This window comes from Bufo bufo, chromosome 7 (assembly GCF_905171765.1).
Source record: "Bufo bufo chromosome 7, aBufBuf1.1, whole genome shotgun sequence".
NCBI lineage: Eukaryota > Metazoa > Chordata > Amphibia > Anura > Bufonidae > Bufo > Bufo bufo.
The window spans coordinates 109,910,021-109,936,158 of record NC_053395.1 but is presented as its reverse complement, the minus strand read 5'-3'; the positions used below and the strand labels follow the sequence as shown (position 1 = coordinate 109,936,158).

General features: G+C 43.1%; 1 protein-coding gene across 3 annotated transcripts in view; it reads right to left on the bottom strand.

Moving 5' to 3' along the window:
* LOC121009054 (asparagine synthetase domain-containing protein 1-like) overlaps positions 1–26,138 on the bottom strand; it is a 205,873-nt gene that overhangs the window by 25,635 nt on the left and 154,100 nt on the right. For 2 of the 3 annotated variants that reach the window (XM_040441978.1, XM_040441979.1), the window contains exon 4: positions 4,742–6,233. The exons of the other annotated variant lie outside the window; for it this stretch is intronic. In XM_040441978.1, coding sequence (XP_040297912.1) covers positions 4,742–6,151 — 1,410 coding nt within the window. In that variant the 5' untranslated portion in view covers positions 6,152–6,233. The remainder of the gene's footprint in view (positions 1–4,741; positions 6,234–26,138) is intronic. 3 annotated transcript variants of the gene reach the window in all.

The window sequence follows — 26,138 nt, the reverse complement described above, 5'->3', positions numbered from 1 at the left end:
ATGGACGCGGCAATACCAAATATGTCTATTTTATTTATTTATTTTTTCTATTTAAAAAATAATAATTAATTCCTTACTTGGTGATTTTTTTTTTTTTTTTAACACTTTATTTTTTTACTTTTTTATTTTACACTTTGCAATACAGCACTGTACAGCCTCAGTGCAGGGCTGATCGAGGTCTCTAAAAGACTCTAATAGATCACATGCCCTGGAGACCATGCTGATTGGTCTCCAGGTGAAAATAGCTACTGGGGGATCGCTGGTGGAGTGAAAAATGTACTGATCTCCCTCTCCTGCCAGTGCTAATGAGAGGGAGACGGTACAAGCATTTCTGAGCGCTGTAACTGGAAATTACAGCGCTCACATGCTCTGGAGACTATGCTGATCGGTCTCCAGGGTTTACAGTTTAGCATTGCGATGCCTAGTTTAAATACCGATCTCCCTCTCTGACCGGCAGTAATGAGAGGGAGATGGTACATGCATTTGTGATCGCTCAGACTGCTTGTCAGAGCGATCAAAAGCCCAGAGACCAGGAAAAAAGGTCCCAGAGTAAGGCCTCTTTCAGACGGGCGTTGCGGGAAAATGTGCGGGTGCGTTACGGGAACACCCGCGATTTTTTCGCGCGAGTGCAAAACATTGTAATGCGTTTTGCACTCGCGTGAGAAAAATCGTGCATGTTTGGTACCCAAACCCCTTGGGATCTGTGTTCTGTAGATAGTATTATTTTCCCTTATAACATGGTTATAAGGGAAAATAATAGCATTCTGAATACAGAATGCATAGTACAATAGCGCTGGAGGGGTTAAAAAAAAATATTAAAAAATTTAACTCACCTTAGTCACCTTGATCTCGCAGCCCGGCATCTCCTTCTGTCTTCATCTTAGCTGTGTGCAGGAAAAAGACCTGTGGTGACGTCACTCCGGTCATCACATGATCCATCACATGATCTTTTACCATGGTAAAAGATCATGTGATGGATCATGTGATGACCGGAGTGACGTCACCACAGGTCCTGTTCAGCAAAGAAGACAGAAGGAGATGCCGGGCTGCGCGAGCAAGTGGACTAAGGTGAGTTAAATTATTTAGTTTTTTTTTTTTTAACCCCTCCAGCGCTATTTTACTATGCATTCTGTATGCAGAATGCTATTATTTTCCCTTATAACCATGTTATAAGGGAAAATAATAATGATCGGGTCTCCATCCCGATCGTCTCCTAGCAACCGTGCGTGAAAATCGCACCGCATCTGCACTTGCTTGCGATTTTCACGTAACCCCATTCACTTCTATGGGGCCTGCGTTGCGTGAAAAACGCAGAATATAGAGCATGCTGCGATTTTCACGCAACGCACAAGTGATGCGTGAAAATCACCGCTCATGTGAACAGCCCCATAGAAGTGAATGGGTCGGTATTCAGTGCGGGTGCAATGCGTTCAACTCACGCATCGCATCCGCGCGGAATACTCGCCCGTGTGAAAGGGGCCTAAAGCTCCATGTTCTTGGCTGTCAGAAGGGAGCTCAGTCACAGAGTTTCTATGTACAGGGGCGGAGCACAGGGGGGAAAGCTTCAGGACGTTTTAGAACGTGCTTTCAGAAATAGAGATCTACCTCCCGGACGTTTATAGTCAATGGGCAGACGGGAGGTGGTTAATATATTCTTTAAGAGGTGTAGTTTCCAAAATGGGGTCACTTTTTGAGGGTTTCCACTGAAGAGGTACGTCAGGGTCTCTTCAAATACAAAATGGTGTCTAAAAACCATTTTAGCGAAGTCTGCCTCCAAAATCCATGACACTCCTTTCCTTCTTGCCACTGCCACTTGCCCATAGAGCAGTTTACTGCCACATATGGGGTATTTCTGTAAACTGCAGTTAGATAAATATATATTGAGGTTTATTTTGCTATTAACCCTTGCTGTGTTGAAAGAAAAAATTGATTAACATAAAAAATCTACCAAAAAAGTGAAATTTTGAAATTTCACCTCCATTTTCCTTTAATTCTTGTGGAACACCTCAAGGGTTAACAAAGTTTGTAACATCAGTTTTGAATAATTTGAGGGGTGTAGTTTCTAAAATGGGGTCATTTATGGGTGGTTTCCATTACGTAAGCCCCTCAAAATCACTTTATAACTGAATTAGTGCTAAAAAAAATGGTTTTGGAAATGTTGTTGAAAATTTGAAAAATTGCTTCTAAACTTCCAAGCCTTCTAACGTCCTAAAAAAAAAAAATGACATATACAAAATTATGCCAACATAAAATAGACATATGGGAAATGTTAAGTAATAAATATTTTATGAGGTATCACTTTCTGTTTTAAAAGCAGAGAAATAGTAATTTAGAAAATTGGGATTTTCATAATTTCTGGTAAATTGGGGATTTTTTTTCATGAATAAAGGTGAAAAATATTGACTCAAATTTAGGACTGTCATGAAGTACAATGTGTCACGAGAAAACAATCTCAGAATGGCTTGGATAAGTAAAAGCGTTCCAAAGTAGAGCTGCAGTAAACGATTATTTTAGAAACCGAGTATTCTATCGATTATTTTTACGATTAATCGAGTATTCTAATAAGAAAAAATGAATTAATAGACTGTTTTCCTTTATAAAAACTCACCAGACCCCTGCCATCAGTCTCCAACACCCTTCGTTCCCCCCGTCTGATCAGCACAAGTGCTCCACTATTCCCCAGTGCCATCAACTCCGTTCCCCCAGAGCCATCAGCTCTCCCCCCTTGTGCCAGCAGCTTCCCTCCCCCTTGTGCCAGCAGCTCCCCCCATCTTGTGCCAGCAGCTTCCCTCCCCCTTGTGCCAGCAGCTCCCCCCATCTTGTGCCAGCAGCACTTCACCCCTTGTGTCAGCAGCTCTCCCCCCTTGTGCCAGCAGATCTCTCCCCCCTTGTGCCAGCAGATCTCTCCCCCCTTGTGCCAGCAGATCTCTCCCCCCTTGTGTCAGCAGATCTCTCCCCCCTTGTGTCAGCAGATCTCCCCCCTTGTGCCAGCAGATCTCCCCCCCCCCCCTTGTGCCAGCAGATCCCCCCCCTTGTGCCAGCATATCTCCTCCCCCCTTGTGCCAGATCTCCCCCCCCCCTTGTGCCAGCAGCTCTCCCCCCCTCTTCTCCTGACACCCAGAGTGCACAGCGTCAATGGTTGCTATGACTGTGTGCACTCCGGGCGCCCGGCCTTATTCGCACCAACTTACCTTTCCAGCAGGGGCGCCGCCGACACTCTATCGTTCTGCGTTGCTCTGCGTCTGACGTCACACAGAGCGTCAGGTCACGGCGTGCATACGTCAGTGCAGCGCGGGACCATGGATGTGCTATGGAGTGTCCGGAGGCCCCCTGCTGGAAAGGTGAGTATTGTGGGCCAGCGGGAGACCACAGAGCGGGAGTAATAGAAAGCGATTCACTCCCGCTCCGTGGTCACGTGACAAAAACAAATCTTCGATGCAAAAAATTTGCATTGAGGATTTTTCTGTGTCGAATTACTCGATTCAATCGAGTAATCATTTCAGCCCTATTTCAAAGTTATTACCACATAACGTCAGATTAGCAAAAATCGACCTGCGATTTAAGGTGAAAAGTGGCTCGGTATGAAGGGGTTAATGTTCAAGAAATGTCGTCAAACAAAGAGTGATTAAAAAAATAAAAAATCATAGCGCCACACAGAATGTTAAAGGGGCTCTCCAGGAATTTGATATTGATGGCCTATCCTCAGGATAGGTCATCAATCAAATCAGCAAGGGTCTGACTCCCAGGACCCCCGCCGATCAGCTGTTTGAAGAGGCTGCAGCGTTTAGGCCTCTTCCTACGCCAGTCACGTCAACATACGTTGGTCATATGGCCTAGGCACAGCTCAGTCCCATTGAAGTGAATGGGGCTGAGCTGCAATACCAAGTACAGCCACTATGCAATATACAGCGCTGTGAAAAGACCACTGCGCATACCGGAGCTCTGGTGAGAAAAGAGGCCTCTTAAAACAGCTGATCGGTGGAGATTCCGGGAGTCCCCCATTTATCTGATATTGATGACCTATCTGGAGGATAGACCATTAATTTAAAATTCCTGGATAACACACTGTTTAGATTACATGGTGAATGTTGTACAAACATATCGCAGATAATAATGGAAAGAATGCTGTGTTTTTTTAACCCCTTCTCGACATTTGCCATATATTGATGGAATAATGGCGGAAGGGGAATATGGAGCTAGATAAGGAGCAACACTTGCCTCATACGCAAGAATGCTGGCTGTGTAATACAGCTGACTCCTGCCCACAGTAACAGGGATTAGGATAACTCCAACCCCTCAGATGTTACTGTCAATCCAATTTCCCCTCATTCACCCATTTACTACTGAAAAAAATAAATACAATTTTACCACCACATCCTTAATTACTGGCTCTATAAAAATATCACATGATCTACTCCATCGGGTGAACGCTGTAAAACTGTGCTAGAACAGCCATTTTTTTTTGTCTCCATGTCTTACAAAAAGCTTAATAAACAAATAATCAAAAAGTTGTATGTACCGGAAATGATCCCGATGCAGAAAAATTTAAAGACAACACAAAAACATGTTTTCTTTTATTGAGTAAAACTGAACAAAAATTTTAAAAAATTGACATATTTGGTATCGCTGCGTCCATGAAGACTAGCTCTATAAAAATATCACATGATCTACCCCATCAGGCAAATGCTGTAAAATAATAAACAAAACTGTGCCAAAACAGCGATTTTTTTGATTCAGTTACCTTAGATGTGCTGGTATATGGCTTCATTTCACCTTTGCATTTCAGCATGCCAATTCCTCTGGCAGCAAACCAAACTGCACAGCCAATACTGTCATCGAGAACAGTGTTCAAAGGTTGTACCAACTGTGAGATATGTTTATGCCTCATTTGCTTGAGTTCTTCAGGTGTGACATTTATTTCAACAAAATTCCAAATTCTTCTCGGGTTTAAGGTTTTAAGTTCTTCCAAACCCAGCTTACCAGTGATTCGATCAGGAACATCAAAAGGACTTGTGTATTTACAAGCTTCAGCATTGTCTTCACGTGAATATGTAGTGCTTTGTTTCTTTTGCAAGCTGCATTTTTGGGTTTTTACTTTTTGAGCCTGTATCATAAATGCAACATTGAGTAGGTCAATAGGCTCGCATGATGGAATGTGTCTATCTGCAAGAGCAGCCAACATCATTGAATCAATTCCACCAGAAAAAAGAATTGCAACATTTGCCAGTTTGGTTTCTGAAGTCAAGGTATTGTTTACCCGTGGTAGACATAAAACACGTTTTCTCACAGCTTCACTTAGAACTTTTATAAAAGATTCAGCATTTCTCTTATGTACTTCAGAGATCAGCATTTTAAGGTCTTCTAAGCTAACGCGGTTAGAAGGTGCTTGGCGGTTTGACTCTGGCAGTGATTCAGGAATTTCTCTATTTAATAGAGTAACTGGAGCGATAAGGCTGCCACCCCCATGTTTAATTCTGGATATAAATTTTTCAAGATCATTTGAAATGTATGTTTGCCCTTTTTTCAATTGTTCCTCTTCTGTAGTAGATATCCATGAATACAATGTTAAACTGATTGATTTTGATTCCATACAAGAGCTTAAGTTACACTTAAAAATACCAACTGCTGGAACCTCATGCCACTGTATACCATCTTCACAATTAAATTCAGTTACAGAAGTGAGACACAGTGCTTCTTTGGGGGTCTCCCCAAATTTCCACAAAAGACTGCGGCGACCAAAAAAATCTCTTCCAAACCAAAGATTATGCTTTTTTTTCTCATAGTAGATGAAAGCCCAAGGCCCTTGTATTTTGGAAATTAGTGACAATGTATCATGTTCATTGTCACAAGAAGTAATATGCTGAAACATTACTTCAGTATCATTACTAGTGTCTGGAACATCAACTCCCCCAAAAACTTCTCCATTCCAAAGAAATATATTGCCATTTCTATCTTGCAAAGGTTGAGGAGTCACTTGTCCTCTTAAATGAAGAACATGACCTGAGAAAAAACAGCTGTACTTGTGAGAAAAATCAATCTCTAACAGTTCATGGCTGCTGTTGGGCCCTCTACGTCTTAAATTAATGGCATCCTGACAGTAGGCTTTAACTACATCAGTGGTCAAACTGACAGTACAGCATATTCCACACATCTTGGCCAGCTGAAAGATTATTTGTTGAATTGCAAATTTTCAGATATCTCCCGATGAATAGGTGTCATGTCATCCAATTTCTCTGTTAATTAAAAACATGGTTAGTTAAATTCATGCTTTTTATTCATTTGGTTACAGCTACAAAGATACTCATCCTACTCTAATAGGGTATACCCATGTGGGCAGAAGATGCACTATGGATTTTGCATTGCAAAGGATAAAATCTGAGGTGGAAATTAGCAACATAAAACTGACATGCTGCAGACCTAATGGGGTTCTGCACCTTTGTAACAAATTTTGGGTCTCCCCCACCACCCGCTGGGCCTGTGAAGGGAAGCATACTTACAGTGGATATAAAAAGTCTACACACCCGTTAAAATGTCAGGTTTCTGTGATGTAAAAAAAAAATTAAACAAAGATAAATCATTTCAGAACTTTTTCCACCTTTAATGTGACCTATAAACTGTACAACTCAATTGAAAAACAAACCAAAATCTTTTAGGTAGAGGGAAGAAAAAATATAAACATAAAATAATATGGTTGCATAAGTGTGCACACCCTTAACCTGTTCAGTACACATGACGTACCGGTACGGCATGTTGTCCCGGTACTTAAGGACACATGACGTACTGGTACGGCATGTGTAGTTCCGATCACCGCCGCCCGGTGATCGGAACCAGATACCTGCTCAAATTCAGACCTGCGGATTGCTGCGTTTAAGGGTTATTCGGGTCTCTGGGAATCCGATAACCCGGAACAGGATGGTGATCGGTGGTGTGATAATACACCACCAATCACCATCCTGCCACCCTGAGAGGTGATGTGACATCACCTCTCAGGATCGCCTCTCACTGGTCGGCTGCAGGGGCGGGCAGTTCAAATTACTGCAGCGCTCCTCTTTTCCTCCTTTTCAGTCCGGGAGCCGAGGAGAGAGGAGCGCTGCACGTCGGATCTCAGAGCCAGCACCCCCATCTGTGCAGGGATCGTCAGCAAGCACCCCATCTGTGTCCCAGCACCCCCATCTGTGCACCCAGGTATTTAGGGAAAGGTTAAGTTAGGCAGGGATATTCAGGGAAAGTTAGTGAGGAAAAATAAAAAAATATTTTTTTTTGCATCACCCTAAATCGGGTGCCTGGGGTCCACAGCACAGCTGTGTGACCCTAGACCCCCAAGGGGTGCTGCAGCTTGCCCCCTGCCCCCCTTTTCCCCCCCACCCACAACTTTTTTGGAGCGCAAGCAGTTTTTTTTAAAAAAAATTCCCTGCGTGCGCTGACTGTGGCCGGCACTCTTAGCATCTGGCCACTGTTAGCGCATCGCACACCCCACCGCTGATCAACTTCGGACATCGATTTTTTTTCACATTTTTTGCCCTTTTTTTAGTTATTTTTTTGGTCTTTTATGTTTAGGGTAAGTTCGCAAACACCCGTGCCCCCACACACACGCACACCAAATAAAGTTTATCACGCAGGCACGCACACACACGCAAACACACACTCCCCTTTGGCCCGCCGGATGTTCTCGGCCGAGGAGGCATACGCCTAGCTTGCCTCCGAGTCCGAGAGCCCCAGTGAGGACAAGGATGCCCCACTTTTCTTTTGTCATCCTCATCATCTAGCGATGATGATGAGCTCCCAAGGCGGCGGAGACGCCGCCAGACAAAGCAAGGGGACCGCCATGCTAGGGACCCTGTGGCCCACACTAGTACGAGCAGCTCTAGGGCTCGTACTAGTTTTCCGGCCCACCAGTTAAGTCCACCGGAGCCCCCTGCCGGTGAACTTGTCTGGTATACCCCAGAGCGTTTTGAGCCCGTGATTCCTGATTTTGTAGGCCAACCAGGAATCCAGATTTCCAGTAGGCTTCACTGAATACGACTACTTTAGTCTTTTCACCACTTTTTGCTCCTTTTTGGCTAGGCCCGGTGGCTGGACTCCGATCAGTGCAGCCGAGAGGAGGACGTTTTGGGGCTTCGTGCTGCACATGGGCCTAGTCAAGAAACCTAGTGTCAGGCATTACTGGAGTAGGGACGTCCTCTACCAGACCCCACTTTACAGTACGGCCGTGACACGCTCCCAGGTTGAGGCCATCCGGAAATGGCTGCATTATGCAGATAATGCAGCATGTCCCCCCCCCAAGGTGATCTTGCCTTAGACGGCCTGTACAAAATCAGGCCGGTTATCGATCACTTTGGGGCCAAATTTGTACAGGCCTATGTACCTGGAAGGGAGGTCGCAGTTGATGAGTCTCTCATTGCTTTCAAGGGGAGACTCCTTTTCCGCCAGTATGTTCGGTCTAAGCGGGCGAGGTATGGCGTGAAACTGTACAAACTTTGTGTGTACGAGGGGCGAGATTCCTGTATTCAATCCCCAGAATGTCCCCCCACTCTGGGTGTTAGCGGGAAACTTGTGTGGGACCTTATGCACCCACTGCAAGATAAGGGTTACCACCTGTACGTGGATAACTTTTATACTAGTATCCCCTTGTTCCAGTCCCTCGCCGCCAGATCCACGTCTGCTTGTGGGACCGTGCGGAAACATCAACGCGGCCTCCCTACCCACCCCCTCCAGGTACCTACCCCAGGGGTGCGACCCATGCCCTTACCAGTGGAAACCTGTTGCTGGTCAGATATAAGGACAAGAGGGATGTCCTTGTACTGTCCACAATTCATGGTAACAGCATCACCCCTGTCCCTGTGCGAGGTACCGCGGCAACGGTCCTCAAGCCCGATTGTATAGTCGACTATAATCGGTATATGGGAGGAGTTGATCTCTCTGATCAAGTCCTCAAGCCATATAATGCCATGCGCAAAACCCGGGCATGGTACAAAAAAGTTGCAGGTTGCCTTGTACAACTCTTTTGTGCTGTCCCGGAGCGCTGGCAACACAGGGACAGTTCTATGAGGCAGTTCTCAAGGACCTGATCTTTTCTGGCCTGGAAAGAGCAGGCCGGAGTACCTCGGGAACTGGAGGCGCGCGGATCGTCCCTGGCCAACACTTTCCAGGTGTGGTCCCCCATACTGGAAAGAAGGGACGGGCCCAAAAAAGGTGCAGAGTGTATCACAGGAGGGGGATACGGAAGAACACCACTACTCAGTGTGACCGGGCCTCTGCATTATTGGTTGCTTCAGGGAGTACCACACTTCCATGGAGTACTAAATTTATATCCCAATTTAGCCACGGGACAATTGGATAAAAAAAACTATGGTTCTCAGACTTGAGACACTAAAACTCCCAAAAAAAATTTAATATTATTTAGTAAAACTAAAATAAAATAAAAAATAGACATATTATGTATCGCCGCATCCGTAAGAATCTGCTCTATAAAAATACTCCCCCAACCCCTCAGATGAACACGGTCCAAAAATGTTATCACCTTACATCACAAAAATTGTAATAGCAAGTGATCAAAAAGTCATATGCCCCCCAAAATAGTGCCAATAAAACAGTCCTCTCATCTACCTAAGATAATCGTCTAAAAACAAACAAAAAAAAAGACTCAGACTATGGAGATACAAAAATTTTATTTTATTTGTTTATAAAAAGATAATAGTGTAAAACATAAATAAAAAGTAGACATATTAGGTATTGCCGCATCCGTAAGAATCTGGTCTATAAAAATACCCCATGACCTAACCCCTCAGAAGAACACGGTCAAAAAAATTCTATAAAAATGGTGCCAAAGCAAATTTTCCATTTTAAACCGTTTTTTTCCAGTAACAAAGCAAGTGTTAACAGCTAAATAAAACTTAATATTTATTACCCTGATTCTGCAGTTTAGAGAAACATCCCATATGTGGTCGTAAACTGCTGTATAACCAAACGGCAGGGCGCAGAAGGAAAGGAATGCTGTATGGTTTCTGGAAGGCATATTTTCATGGGCTTTTTTTTTTGGCACCATGTCCCATTTGAAGCCTCCCTGATGCACCCCTAGAGTAGAAACTCCCTAAAAGCGACCCCATCTATCAAACTACACCCCTCAAGGTATTCAAAACTGATTTTACAAACTTTATTAACCCTTTAGGTGTTCCTCAACAGTTTATGGAAATGGAGATGAAATTTCAGAATTTCTATTTTTGGTAACCTTGCCTCACAAAAATGTAATATAGATAAACCAAAAATCATATGTACCCTAAAAATAGTCCCAACAAAACTGCCACCTTATCTCGTAGTTTTAAAAATGGGGTCACTTTTATGGAGTTTCTACTCTAGGGGTGCATCAGTGGGGCTTCAAATGGGACATGGTGTAAATAAACCAGTCCAGCAAAATCTGTCTTCCAAAAACCACACAGCGCAACTTTCCCTCTACTGTACGGGCACACGGTAGGGCGTAGTTTACGGACACATATAGGGTGTTTCTGCAAACTACAGAATCGGGGCAACAAATATAGCATTTTGTTTGGCTGTTAACCCTTGCTTTGTTACTGGAAAAAATTGATTAAAATGAAATTTGAGAATTAAAAATCTTGGGCAAATTTTCCATCTCCATTTGCCAATAACTCTTGTGCAACACCTAAAGTGTTAACAAAGTTTGTAGAATCAGTTTTGAATACCTTGAGGGGTGTAGTTTCTTAGATGGGGTCACTTTTATGGAGTTTCTTCTCTAGGGGTGCTTCAAATGAGACATGGTGTAAATAAATCAGTCCAGCAAAATCTGCTTTCGAAAAACCACACAGCGCACCTTTCCCTCTACGCCCTACCGTGTGCCCGTACAGTAGTTTACGGCCAGATATGGGGTGTTTCTGCAAACTACAGAAACGGGGCAATAAATATAGCATTTTGTTTGGCTGTTAACCCTTGCTTTGTTACTGGAAAAAATGGATTAAAATGGAAAATTTGCCCAAAAAACTTAAATTCTCAAATTTCATCTCCATTTACCAATAACTCTTGTGCAACACCTAAACGTTTAACAAAGTTTGTAAAATCTGTTTTGAATACATGGAGGGGTGTAGTTTCTTAGATGGGGTCACTTTTATTTCGTTTGTACTCTAGGGGTGCATCAGGGGGGGCTTCAAATGAGACATGGTGTAAATGAGTGGTGCCCAACCATTTCTCGTCTAAGGGCCGCACTAGACATGGTAAAAATTTTGCGGGCCAGAACCAGGTAGCTTTGCCAGAAAGAAATGCAAACACTGTGAGGGGGCACGTGCAAGCATTACTATTGTGAAGGGGCAAATATCTGTGCATTTTTTCTGTGAAGGGGCATATCTTGGCATTTTTACTGTAAAGGGGGCACATGTGAGAATTACCACTGTGAAGGGGGCACATCTGGGCATTACCACTGTGAAGGGGGCACATCTGGGCATTACCACTGTGAAGGGGGCACATCTGGGCATTACCACTGTGAAGGGGGCACATCTGGGCATTACCCCTGTGAAGGGGGCACATCTGGGCATTACCCCTGTGAAGGGGGCACATCTGGGCATTACCCCTGTGAAGGGGGCACATCTAGGCATTACCCCTGTGAAGGGGGCACATCTGGGCACTACCCCTGTGAAGGGAGCACATCCAGCACTTCCGTTACTTTTGTTATTCGGCTCAGGTAACTGAGCAGAACAAATAGCGGTGGTGTGAACGGGGACAAAGAGGTGAGTATTTATATGGGGGACCATTACTGATCTGAATAACAGCAGACAATTATAGCCAAGTGATAAAGTCCAGTCCAATATGGTGGATCTTCCCTGTACTTTATCACTTGGCACTCTGCAGCACACGCATCACACACTGCACCACATACATCAGTGTGATGTATGTGGCGCAGTGTGTGTGGTTAAGGTCATGATCAGGAGAATGGAGCAGTATGAGTGAAATGTAAGGTTTATGGATGCTGTTAGATTTAATGAAGCCATAACACAGAATGTTGTTGGAGAGGGAATGTGTTACTTAGGTCCATTATAGAGTTATTAATATAATATGGAAGGAGCCAGGATTAAATCAAACCTTACTCCGCTGATGAATGTAAGGGAAAAGTCTAAGGCGTATTGGTATGCCTTAGACTTTTTACAGAGCGTAAAATCACAACCTCTGCTGCACAGGCCGCATGACACAGCTTCGCGGGCTGGATGTGGCCCGCGGGCCGTAGGTTGGGCATCACTGGTGTAAATAAACCAGTCCAGCAAAATCTGCCTTTCAAAAACCATACGGCGCACCTTTCCCTCTACGCCCTATTGTGTGCCCGTACAGTAGTTTACGGCCACATATGGGGCGTTTCTGCAAACTACAGAATTGGGCCAATAAATATAGTATTTTGTTTGGTTGTTAACCCTTGCTTTGTTACTGGAAAAAATTTATTAAAATGGAAAATTTGCCCAAAAATCTAAATTCTGAAATTTTATCTCCATTTGCCAATAACTGTTGTGCAACACCTAAAGGGTTAACAAAGTTTGTAAAATCAGTTTTGAATACCTTAAGGGGTGTAGTTTCTTAGATGGGGTCACTTTTATGGAGTTTCTACTCTAGGGGTGCTTCAAATGGGACATGGTTTAAATAAACCAGTCCAGCAAAATCTGCCTTCCAAAAACCATACGGCGAACCTTTCCCTCTACGCCCCACTGTGTGCCCGTACAGTAGTTTACGGCCACATATGGGGTGTTTCTGCACACTACAGAATCGCGGCAATAAATATAGCATTTTGTTTGGCTGTTAACCCTTGCTTTGTTACTGGAAAAAATGGATTAAAATGGAAAATTTGCCAAAAAATCTAAATTCTGAAATTTTATCTCCATTTGCCATTAACTCTTGTGGAACACCTAAAGGGTTAACGACGTTCGTAAAATCAGTTTTGAATACCTTGAGGGGTGTAGTTTCTAGAATGGGGTCATTTTTGGGTGGTTTCTATTATGTAAGCCTCACAAAGTGACTTAAGACCTGAACTGGTCCCTAAAAATTGGGTTTTTAAAAAATTTCTGAAACATTTCAAGATTTGCTTCTAAACTTCTAAGCCTTGTAACGTCCCCAAAAACTAAAATGTCATTCCCAAAATGATCCAAAAATGAAGTAGACATATGGGGAATGTAAAGTAATAACTATTTTTGGAGGTATTACTATGTATTATAGAAGTAGAGAAATTGAAACTTGGAAATTTGCAATTTTTTTCCAAAATTTTGTATTTTTTTTATAAATAAAAATGATTTTTTTTACTTCATTTTACCAGTGTCATGAAGTACAATATTTGACGAAAAAACAATCTCAGAATAGCCTAGATAAGTCAAAGCGTTTTAAAGTTATCACAACTTAAAGTGACACTGGTCAGATTTGCAAAAAATGGCCTCGTCCTTAAGGTGAAATATGGTTGTGTTCTTAAGGAGTTAAACTAATACTTTGTTCAAGCACCTTTTGATTTTATTACAGCACTCAGTCTTTTTGGGTATGAGTCTATCAGCATGGCACATTTTGACTTGGCAAGATTTGCCCACTCTTCTTTGCAAAAACACTCCAAATCTGTCAGATTGCGAGGGCATCTCCTGTGCACAGCCCTCTTCAGATCACCCCACAGATTTTTAATTGGATTCAGGTCTGGGCTCTCGCTGGACCATTCCAAAACTTTAATCTTCTTCTGGTGAAGCCATTCCTTTGTTGATTTGGATGTATGCTTTGGGTCATTGTCATGCTAAAAGATGAAGTCCCTCTTCATGTTCAGCTTTCTAGCAGAAGCCTGAAGGTTTTGTGCCAATATTGACTGGTATTTGGAACTGTTCATAATTCCCTCTAGCTTAACTAAGGACCCAGTTCCAGCTGAAGAAAAACAGCCCCAAAGCATGATGCTGCTGCCACCATGCTTCACTGTGGTATGGTGTTCTTTTGGTGATGTGCAGTGTTATTTTTGCGCCAAACATATCTTTTGGAATTATGGCCAAAAAGTTCAACCTTGGTTTCATCAGACCATAACACCTTTTCCCACATGCTTTTGGGAGAATTCAGATGTGTTTTTGCAAATTGGAGCCTGGCTTCGATGTTCTTCTTCGTAAGAAAAGGCTTTCGTCTTGCCACTCTACCCCATAGCCCAGACATATGAAGAATACGGGAGATTGTTGTCACATGTACCACATAGCCAGTACTTGCCAGATATTCCTGCAGCTCCTTTATTGTTGCTGTAGGCCTCTTGGTAGCCTCCCAGACCAGTTTTCTTCTAGTCTTTTCATCAATTTTGGAGGGACGTCCAGTTCTTGGTAATGTCACTGTTGTGCCATATTTTCTCAACTTGATCTTGTCTTCAAATGGTATATCTAATGCCTCGAAAATTCTTTTGTACCCTTCTCCTGACTGATATCTTTTAACAATGAGATCCCTCTGATGTTTTGGAAGCTCTCTGTGGACCATGGCTTTTGCTGTGGGATGCGACTAAGAAAATTTCAGGAAAGACCAACTAGAGCAGCTGAACTTTATTTGGGGTTAATCAGAAGCACGTTAAATGATGGCATGTGTATGCTGACTCCTATTTAACATGATTTTGAATGTGATTGCTTAATTCTGAACACAGCTACATCCCAAGTTAATAAGCAGTTAAGCAACCACATTATTTTTTTGTTTTCTTTCCTCCACCTAAAAAATTTCAGTTTGTTTTTCAATTGAGTGGTACAGTTTATAGGTCACATTAAAAGGTGGAAAAAGTTCTGAAATAATTTATCTTTGTCTCATTTTTTTACAGCACAGAAACCTGACATTTTAACAGGGGTGTGTAGACTTTTTATATCCACTGTACCTGCTGCTCGGTTTCAACTACTTCAGTGAGCTGTGCTCCGATCCCCAAGTAACATGTGACCCAGTGATGTGCCACTTGGGGGACACGTTATTGCTGCAGTGAGCCATCAGCTGCAGCAGCACACGTAGCCCTCTGTTCATTCCAGAAATTGACAAAAGGGGCCCACAGCGCAGCAAACGAAAGTAGCTGGAACAGAGCAGTGGGAGCAGGTGAACATGTTTCCCTTCACAGGTCCAGTGGGGAAGGGAAGGAGAAAACCCCCTTTAAAATGAGAACGTCATTCAATTTACGCTGCAGATTTTTTTACACAGAGTGTGGATCAGATTTTATCCACTTTGCTGCTATTGTACACCTAAATATGCAGCATATCCATTCCATGTGTGTGTTCCATACAGGGATTTTCTGGTTTTAAGTAAATGTATTGGTATTAATAAGACCACATTTCAATACAATGTATATCAATGTATGTATTTAAATATGTATGTAATACATATTTACAAACACACAACATTATAACCGGAAGATTTCCCGACATTTACCTTTTAGGAATGCCACTACAGTCATATAAACTCATCAGTTGCCCTATAGGCTACCATGTGTCCATCCACTGATCTGCACAGAGCCATTAAGAAGAGAAACCGCTGTAATGTTCTATACAGGCTTTATATCTGCATTGGAACAAAACCATTTTTTCATCTACACTCCTTATTGTTCCAGAAAAATTTTTTTTTCCAGCTTGTTTTAGGAGAATATTAATGCGCTTATATAATTTGTATAAGTATGCTTACAGCTGGGTTCTCATGTTGTGACCACATGGATGTTGTGACCATGTGGATCAGCGCCAGTTTCAAATTTATAGCCACTAAAAGGAGTTTAAATGATAATGAGCGATTTTGCAAGTAAACATTAGTTTACCATGTCGCCATTACCAATCAAACAGCGTTTCACTGAAATGGGGGCAGGCAGCCATAGTTGTTTAGAGGTGGTGTTGCTGCAGTCATTTTACCTGTAGGAAGCACTCTTAGCTAAAAGAATATAGAATGTATTACAGGTTTGAGTTTGGCGGTATTTTTTTTTTAAATTAACTCTAACTTTAATTAACTATCATAACAGAGTCCCCACACTTTTCTTCAGTGCAAACAGAGACCACCCATATGGGTCTTTAGACCAGCAAGTTAAGGGGTGGCAGTCAGACCAGATTAACAATTAAACAAGAATTCTACACTGTTACAGTGGTCCCTCAGCACCCCAAAATAGAAAAATACAGATAAAATAAGTCTTTATATATAACATTCAGAATGCATTTTTTTAAACATAGCATTATAGGCTGAAAAAAAAGACATCCATCCATCTATCCATTTCAGCCTGTTATCCTGCAAAGTTGATCCAGAAAAAGACAAAAAAATCCCATGAGGTAGAAGCCATTTTTCCTCATTCAGGGAAAAATTCCTTCTCTGCTATGTCTTTCTTGTGCAGAGGAGCAGTGCTTGTAACGGGCATGTGGCAGTGCTCTCTGTGTAACTGGCATGTGGCAGTGTGGTGTGTGTAACTGGCATGTAGCAGGGCTGTGTGTGTCAAGGACATATTGCAGCACTGTGTATGTAATTGGCATGTTGCAGAGCTGCGTGTGTAATGGAGATGTAATACAGCTCTATATGTAAGGGGCTTGTAGTAGAGCTACATATAGAGCTTTGTTACTGGTAAGGGGGCTGCTGATTTGTCAATTTGAACGGCTGCCGGGCCGTTCGCTGCTCCACTCTAAGACTACTGTGGAGGACGCCTGTGCAGTGTTGCTGCCATCTTCACTAATTCTGCCAGTGGAGTGGCAGCCTGGTGTGGTGAGCAGCCACTTTGGTGATGCGTATGGCAGTGTTAGGTGGGCGCTGCATAGGGAAGCGTTAGGTTGGCGCTGCGTAGGGCAGCGTATCTAGCTCTGTTACGGCAGCAATGGTTTTATGTTTAGTGTATTATGTTGGATAAATGTAAAATTGTCTACAATTGCTATTTATGCATGGAAGACATTATAGAGAAGACCAATAATGGTTTCCCTGCATAAATAGCAGCCTTATAACGTTATGCAGGAATATGTATTATATATATGAATTACTAAAAAAAATTGCATTCCTCCTCGGCTAAAAATACTCCTCATAATTGCTAAGAGGAGAATTTTTACTCTTCTGGAAAAAATCCTACACAAATCTGCTGAAAATGAATATTTTTATTGTTAATGTGTAGTTGTTTTTTTGTAAATCTTTCTTTTTCATTTATACTTAATATTTTTTTTTTTTTTTTTTTTTTTTTTTTTTTACTAACTTTTAGCCCCCTTAAGGACTAGAACCCTTGTCCTATTTAGGGCTCATTCAGACGGCCGTATGCTGTCCGCAAAAATACTGAATGCTATCCGTTTTTTTGCGGATCCGCAAAAAAAATGAAACATGTCCTATACTTGTCCGTGAAAATCAGGACATGGCCCCATTGAAGTCTATGGGTCCGCAAAAATACTGAATGCTATCCGTTTTTTTGCAGATCCGTTTTTTTGCGGATCCGCAAAAAAACGGATAGCATTCAGTATTTTTGAGGACAGCATACGGCCGTCTGAATGAGCCCTTACCCGGATAGATCTCTATCAGGGTGAATAGGATCTCACACTGTCCCTGCTGCTCTGTGCTTTGTGCACACAACAGCATGGAGCTGCGCCACCAATGTTTTTAATACTGGGGTGGGGGATCCGCGGCACCTGAGGGGTTAACTACCGCGGATCGCAGCTACCGCTCATAGAGGTCGGGAGCCGGCTATGTGATTCTGCAGCCAGCTCCCGCCACCTGTTCAATTTGAATGAATGAGTAAGTCAACATCATTGGTGGCGCAGTGGCCACAGCCCCTCCCCTCCTCTTGTCTTCTCTCCTCTCATTGGCGGCAGCAGCATCACAGGGGGAGGGAGAACTGCTTCCTTCTCCCCTTTGCTGCTGAGGGAACACAGAGAGCGCTGAGAGCAGCGCGATCTGTGTTCCCCATACGCTATCGGAATATCGGCAAAATAGATGCCGATACCGATAACTGTCAAAATCCTGAATATCGGCCGATAATATCGGTAAAACCGATAATCGGTCGATCCCTAATCCCAACAGCCCTGGGACACAATACCATCCATGAGTTTAATTGAAAAACAAAAAATTTGATCTTTATGACAATAATGCAAGTCACCCGTACATACTAAATGGTAAAACACTCGGTAACACTAACATGGAAAAGGATCTAGGAATTTTAATAAACAGCAAACTAAGCTGCAAAAACCAGTGTCAGGCAGCTGCTGCCAAGGCCAATAAGATAAAGGGTTGCATCAAAAGGGGCATAGATGCCCGTGATGAGAACATAGTCCTACCACTTTACAAATCATTAGTCAGACCACACATGGAGTACTGTGTACAGTTCTGGGCTCCTGTGAACAAGGCAGACATAGCAGAGCTGGAGAGGGTCCAGAGGAGTGCAACTAAAGTAATAACTGGAATGGGGCAACTACAGTACCCTGAAAGATTATCAAAATTAGGGTTATTCACTTTAGAAAAAAGACGACTGAGGGGTTATCTAATTACTATGTATAAATATATCAGGGGTCAGTACAGAGATCTATCCCATCATCTATTTATCCCCAGGACTGTGACTGTGACGAGGGGACATCCTCTGCGTCTGGAGGAAAGAAGGTTTGTACACAAACATAGAAAAGGATTATTTACGGTAAGAGCAGTGAGACTATGGAACTCTCTGCCTGAGGAGGTGGTGATGGTGAGTACAATAAAGGAATTCAAGAGGGGCCTGGATTTATTTCTGGAGTGTAATAATATTACAGGCTATAGCTACTAGAGAGGGGTCGTTGATCCAGGGAGTTATTCTGATTGCCTGATTGGAGTCGGGAAGGAATTTTTTTATTCCCCTAAAGTGAGGAAAATTGGCTTCTATCTCAAAGGGTTGTTTTTTTGCCTTCCTCTAGATCAGCGGTTCTCAACCTAGGGGTCGATCGGCCCTTTCCAGGGGGTCGCCTGAGGCTTCCTATTGTGGGTCGCCCGCACAACGGCAGCGGCCCCTTATCCTCGCGCACAGGAAGTAATGTCCTATCACTGCCTGTGCTTGAAGGAGCCTGACGTCTGGACGGGTAAGTCGGGCCGCCTGTCTGCTGAGGTCCGAGTTTTTTTCGTTAATGACACCGCCGCTGAGCACCACTGCCACCAATGATTTAATTGAGCCTGGCTAATTTTATTTTAATTACCGTATTTGGCTGAGCAAGGCTTAATTTATTTGGGGGGACATGAAGCACCGCTGATTTATTTATTTGGGGGACCCTGAGCACCATTGATTTATTTATTTGGGGGGGTACCTGAAACACCGCTGATTTATTTATTTGGGGGACCCTGAGCACCATTGATTTATTTATTTGGGGGAAACCTGATGCACCACTGATTTATTTATTTGGGGGTACCCTGAGCACCGCTGATTTATTTATTTGGGGGAGACCTGAAGCCCCGTTGATTTATTTTTTTGGGGGCCCTGAGCACCATTGATTTATTTATTTGGGGGAAACCTGATGCACCACTGATTTATTTATTTGGGGGTACCCTGAGCACCGCTGATTTATTTATTTGGGGGAGACCTGAAGCCCCGCTGATTTATTTATTTGGGGGACCCTGAGCACTTCTGATTTATTTATTTGGGGGGGACTTGAAGCACCACTGATTTATTTATTTGAGGGGTACCCTGAGCACCACATATTTTTTTTTTAGGGGGTATTTGTTGTTTATTATTTATTTTAAAGTTATTTATTTGGTTTACAAATATTTTGTATTTATGCTAAAGTTCTGTGGTTATGAATGAATACTTGTGTATTTGAATTAACATTTGGTGTATTGGTGTCTGTGCGTGTTTTTGGTGGGTCATCATAACAGTAGCAAAATTAGTTATGACGAAGCAAGGAAAAAAATGTAATGGTTGGGGGTCATCACAACATGAGGAACTGTATTAACCACCTCAGCTCCCCTAGCTTAAACACCCTTAACCCCTTAGTGACCACCCATACGTGTTTTTACGGCGGTCACTAAGGGGCCTTAGGCTGGGCCGCCGCGTTTTTACGGCGGCCCAGTTTAAGCGCCGCGCGGCTCCCCCGTGCAGCGGGGAGCGTGGACCTGGCTCTCACATGAGAGCCGGGTCCCTGCTCTAACAGCCCGGAACGGCAGGAGTGTCGATCCGGGTGGTTTAACCATTTACATGCCGGGCGCAATGGCGCCCGCTGCATGTAAAGTGGTGACAGAGGGAGCGGACTCCCTCTGTCTCCCATCAGCACCCCGAAAATGCGATCGCGGGGTGCTGATGTACTGGGAAGCTTACCTTGCTTCCGATGAGGGCCCGAGCCTGTCTTCAGTTACTTCCAGCAGGCTGTGCCTCTCTGGCGCAGCCTGCTGGTCAATGTTCGAATAGCATTGCTATTGAAATGCAATGCATTATAGAGATAATGCATTACATTTTAAAAGCAATCAAAATACTGTATATTATAGTCCCCTTGTGGGACTATTAAGTAGTAAAAAAAATAGAAAAAAAATACACATTTATTAAATAAAAAAAATTCCATAAAATAAAAAAATATGCCTTTTTTTTCCATTGAAAATACGCTTTTCAATGAAAAAAATTGCAAAAAGAAAATATCCCCCATATGTTTGGTATTGCCGCGTCCGTAACGACCAGGACTACATAAATATTACATAAATTATCCCCTATGGTGAACGCCGTAAAAAATAAAAAATAAAAAAAGACAGAATTTCGAATTTATTCTTAGTTTCCACCGAAAAAAAACGTAATAACAAGCGATCAAAAAGCGGCATTTACTCCAAAATCATACCCATGAAAAATACAAGTTGTCTTTCAAAAATCAAGCCCTCACACAATTCCATATAAAAAAATAAAAAAAAGTTATGGGTCTTGTGAAGTGGCAATGCAAAATAATTTTTTGGGTTAATAAAAGGTGTTTTATTGCAAAAAAAAGTTGTAAAATGTAAACAAAATTATAAGTATTTAGTATCACTGTAATCGTACTGACCCAGAGAATAAAGATATTATGTTATTTGTACCGAAAAATGAACGCCAAAAAATGTATAATGTAAAAACGCAGTGGCAGTATTGCTATTTTTCCCCATCTCCCTCCCAGAAAGAGTTAATAAAAGTTAATCAGAAAGTTATGTGTACCCCAAAATGGCGCCATTAAAAACTACAACTTGTCCCGTAAAAAACAAGCCCTCATAAAGCTATATAGATGAAAAAATAAAAAAGTTATAGCTCTTGGAACGAGACCATAAAAAAAGGAAGAAAAACGCTTGGTCATAAAGGCCCAAACAGGCTTGGTCACTAAGGGGTTAATGACCAGACCACTTTTTACACTTCTGCACTACACTACTTTCACCATTTATTGCTCGGTCATGCAACTTACCACCCAAATGAATTTTACCTCCTTTTCTTCTCACTAATAGAGCTTTCATTTGGTGGTATTTCATTGCTGCTGACATTTTTACTTTTTTTGTTATTAATCGAAATTTAACGATTTTTTTGCAAAAAAATGACATTTTTCACTTTCAGTTGTAAAATTTTGCAAAAAAAACGACATCCACATATATAATTTTTTCTCTAAATTTATTGTTCTACATGTCTTTGATAAAAAAAAAATGTTTGGGTAAAAAAAAAATGGTTTGGGTAAAAGTTATAGCGTTTACAAACTATGGTACAAAACTGTGAGTCTCCGCTTTTTGAAGCAGCTCTGACTTTCTGAGCACCTGTCATGTTTCCTGAGGTCTACAATGGCCAGACAGTACAAACACCCCACAAATGACCCCATTTCGGAAAGTAGACACCCTAAGGTATTCGCTGATGGGCATAGTGAGTTCATAGAAGTTTTTATTTTTTGTCACAAGTTATCGGAAAATTATGATTTTTTTATTTTTTCTTACAAAGTCTCATATTCCACTAACTTGTGACAAAAAATAAAAACTTCCATGAACTCACTATGCCCATCAGGAAATACCTTGGGGTGTCTTCTTTCCAAAATGGGGTCACTTGTGGGGTAGTTATACTGCCCTGGCATTCTAGGGGACCTAATGTGTGGTAAGTAGGTAAATGACCTGTGAAATCCGAAAGGTGCTCTTTGGAATGTGGGCCCCAATGCCCACCTAGGCTGCAAAAAATTGTCACACATGTGGTATCGCCGTATTCAGGAGAAGTTGGGAAATGTGTTTTGGGGTGTCTTTTTACATATACTCATGCTGGGTGAGAGAAATATCTCGGCAAAAGACAACTTTTCCCATTTTTGTATACAAAGTTGGAATTTACCAAGATATTTATCTCACCCAGCATGGGTATATGTAAAATGACACCCCAAAACACATTGCCCAACTTCTCCTGAGTACGGCGATACCAGATGTGTGACACTTTTTTGCAGCCTAGATGCGCAAAGGGGCCCACATTCCTTTTATGAGGGCATTTTTAGACATTTGGATCCCAGACTTCTTCTCACGCTTTAGGGCCCCTAAAATGCCAGGGCAGTATAAATACCCCACGTGACCCCATTTTGGAAAGAAGACACCCCAAGGTATTCAATGAGGGGCATGGCGAGTTCATAGAATTTTTTATTTTTTTTGGCACAAGTTAGCGGAAATTGATTATTTTTTTTCTCACAAAGTCTCCCTTTCCGCTAACTTGGGACAAAAATTTCAATCTTTCATGGACTCAATATGCCCCTCAGCGAATACCTTGGGGTGTCTACTTTCCGAAATGGGGTCACATGTGGGGTATTTATACTGCCCTGGCATTCTAGGGGCCCTAAAGCGTGAGAAGAAGTCTGGAATATAAATGTCTACAAATTTTTACGCATTGGATTCCGTGAGGGGTATGGCGAGTTCATGTGAGATTTTATTTTTTGACACAAGTTAGTGGAATATGAGACTTTGTAAGAAAAAAAAAAATAATTCCGCTAACTTGGGCCAAAAAAATGTCTGAATGGAGCCTTACAGGGGGGTGATCAATGACAGGGGGGGTGATCAGGGAGTCTATATGGGGTGATCACCCCCCTGTCATTGATCACCCCCCTATAAGGCTCCATTCAGATGTCCGTATGCGTTTTGCGGATCCGATCCATGTATCCGTGGATCCGTAAAAAACATACGGACATCTGAATGCAGCCTTACAGGGGGGTGATCAATGACAGGGGGGTGATCAGGGAGTCTATATGGGGTGATCACCCCCTGTCATTGATCACCCCCCTGTAAGGCTCCATTCAGACGTCCGTATGTGTTTTGCGGATCCGATCCATGTATCAGTGGATCCGTAAAAATCATACGGACGTCTGAATGGAGCCTTACAAGGGGGTGATCAATGACAGGGGGGTGATCAGGGAGTCTATATGGGGTGATCACCCCCCCTGTCATTGATCACCCCCCTATAAGGCTCCATTCAGATGTCCGTATGTGTTTTGCGGATCCGATCCATGTATCCGTAAAAAAACATACGGACATCTGAATGCAGCCTTACAGGGGGGTGATCAATGACAGGGGGGTGATCAATGACAGGGGGGGGATCAGGGAGTCTATATGGGGTGATCACCCCCCTGTAAGGCTCCATTCAGACGTCTGTATGTGTTTCGCGGATCCGATCCATGTATCCGTGGATCCGTAAAAAAACATACGGACATCTGAATGCAGCCTTACAGGGGGGTGATCAATGACAGGGGGGTGATCAGGGAGTCTATATGGGGTGATCACCCCCTGTCATTGATCACCCCCCTGTAAGGCTCCATTCAGACGTCCGTATGTGTTTAGCGGATCCGATCCATGTATCCGTGGATCCGTAAAAAACATACGGACATCTGAATGCAGCCTTACAGGGGGTGATCAATGACAGGGGGGTGATCAGGGAGTCTATATGGGGTGATCACCCCCCTGTCATTGATCACCCCCCTATAAGGCTCCATTCAGATGTCCGTATGTGTTTTGCGGATCCGATCCATGTATCCGTGGATCCGTAAAAAACATACGGACATCTGAATGCAGCCTTACAGGGGGGTGATCAATGACAGGGGGGTGATCAATGACAGGGGGGTGATCAATGACAGGGGGGGTGATCAATGACAGGGGGGGGTGATCAGGGAGGCTATATGGGGTGATCACCCCCCTGTCATTGATCACCCCCCTGTCAGGCTCCATTCAGATGTCCGTATGTGTTTTGCGGATCCGATCCATGTATCCGTGGATCCGTAAAAAACATACGGACATCTGAATGCAGCCTTACAGGGGGGTGATCAATGACAGGGGGGTGATCAGGGAGTCTATATGGGGTGATCACCCCCCTGTCATTGATCACCCCCCTATAAGGCTCCATTCAGATGTCCGTATGTGTTTTGCGGATCCGATCCATGTATCAGTGGATCCGTAAAAATCATACGGACGTCTGAATGGAGCCTTACAAGGGGGTGATCAATGACAGGGGGGTGATCAGGGAGTCTATATGGGGTGATCACCCCCCTGTAAGGCTCCATTCAGACGTCTGTATGTGTTTTGCGGATCCGATCCATGTATCAGTGGATCCGTAAAAATCATACGGACGTCTGAATGGAGCCTTACAAGGGGGTGATCAATGACAGGGGGGTGATCAGGGAGTCTATATGGGGTGATCACCCCCCCTGTCATTGATCACCCCCCTATAAGGCTCCATTCAGATGTCCGTATGTGTTTTGCGGATCCGATCCATGTATCCGTAAAAAAACATACGGACATCTGAATGCAGCCTTACAGGGGGGTGATCAATGACAGGGGGGTGATCAATGACAGGGGGGGGATCAGGGAGTCTATATGGGGTGATCACCCCCCTGTAAGGCTCCATTCAGACGTCTGTATGTGTTTCGCGGATCCGATCCATGTATCCGTGGATCCGTAAAAATCATACGGACGTCTGAATGGAGCCTTACAGGGGGGTGATCAATGACAGGGGGGTGATCAGGGAGTCTATATGGGGTGATCAGGGGTTAATAAGGGGTTAATAAGTGACAGGGGGGGTGTAGTGTAGTGTAGTGTTACTTATTACTGAGCTACCTGTGTCCTCTGGTGGTCGATCCAAACAAAAGGGACCACCAGAGGACCAGGTAGCAGGTATATTAGACGCTGTTATCAAAACAGCGTCTAATATACATGTTAGGGGTTAAAAAAATCGCATCTCCAGCCTGCCAGCGAACATTCGCCGCTGGCAGGCTGGAGATCCACTCGCTTACCTTCCGATCCTGTGTACGCGCGTTCACAGGAAATCTCGCGTCTCGCGAGATGACGCACGGATGCGTCCAGAAGGAATGAATCGACCGCCTCCAGGACGCATCCGTGCGTTAGGCGGTCGGGAGGTGGTTAAGGGGTCACGGCTTTAGAAAGGTTGAGAACCACTGCTCTAGATCAACTTGCAGGATAACAGGCCGAACTGGATGGACCAATGTCTTTTTTCGGCCTTATGTACTATGTTACTATGTTACTTAAATCCAATTTGCATAATAATTTGGTACGCGGTATATGTACAGTATATACACTGAATATTTGGTTGAGGCTACTTGTTGCTTTGAAGGCGGCCTTCAGCTAGTCGTCATTGTTGGGTCTCTTATCTTCCTCTTGACAATACTCCATAGATTCTCTATGGGGTTTAGGTCAGGTGAGTTTGCTGGCTAATCAAGCACAGCGATACCGTAGCAGAGTCGCGTAGAAAGTACATATATAGTAGAATCCTTTGAAAATAACAATTCTCTGAGGTAAACTGGCTGTATGGTTTTGGAAAATACATTTTAAAATACTGTATAGGGACATTTTGAACTGATACAAGGAAGTCCCAGAACAGAAAACAGGTACAAAAAGTGCATCTCTCGCTCTCTTTATCTCTGGAGAACCCAGCACCTGTTTTAAGAGGAAAGTACATTTTGCATTTCCTTTAGAAATAATGGTCCCAGGATCTGGCAAAAGAGTAGAGGCACACAGTACAAGTTTTGGGAACCATGTCATCTTCTGGTGTTGGTCCACAAGGAGTAATATATATAGCATCCTGCCCATGCCCCAAACTTTACGTGGGCAAAACCATACAGGAACTTAGACGCCGTATATCAGGCCATATAAGTTCAATTCAAACTGGTAAGGATACACCAATAGCCAGATATATTAAATATGTTCATGGAAACAATACAACAGTCTTACGGTTTTGGGGCATAGAGAAGCTCAATATGGGGCATAGAGGAGGTAAT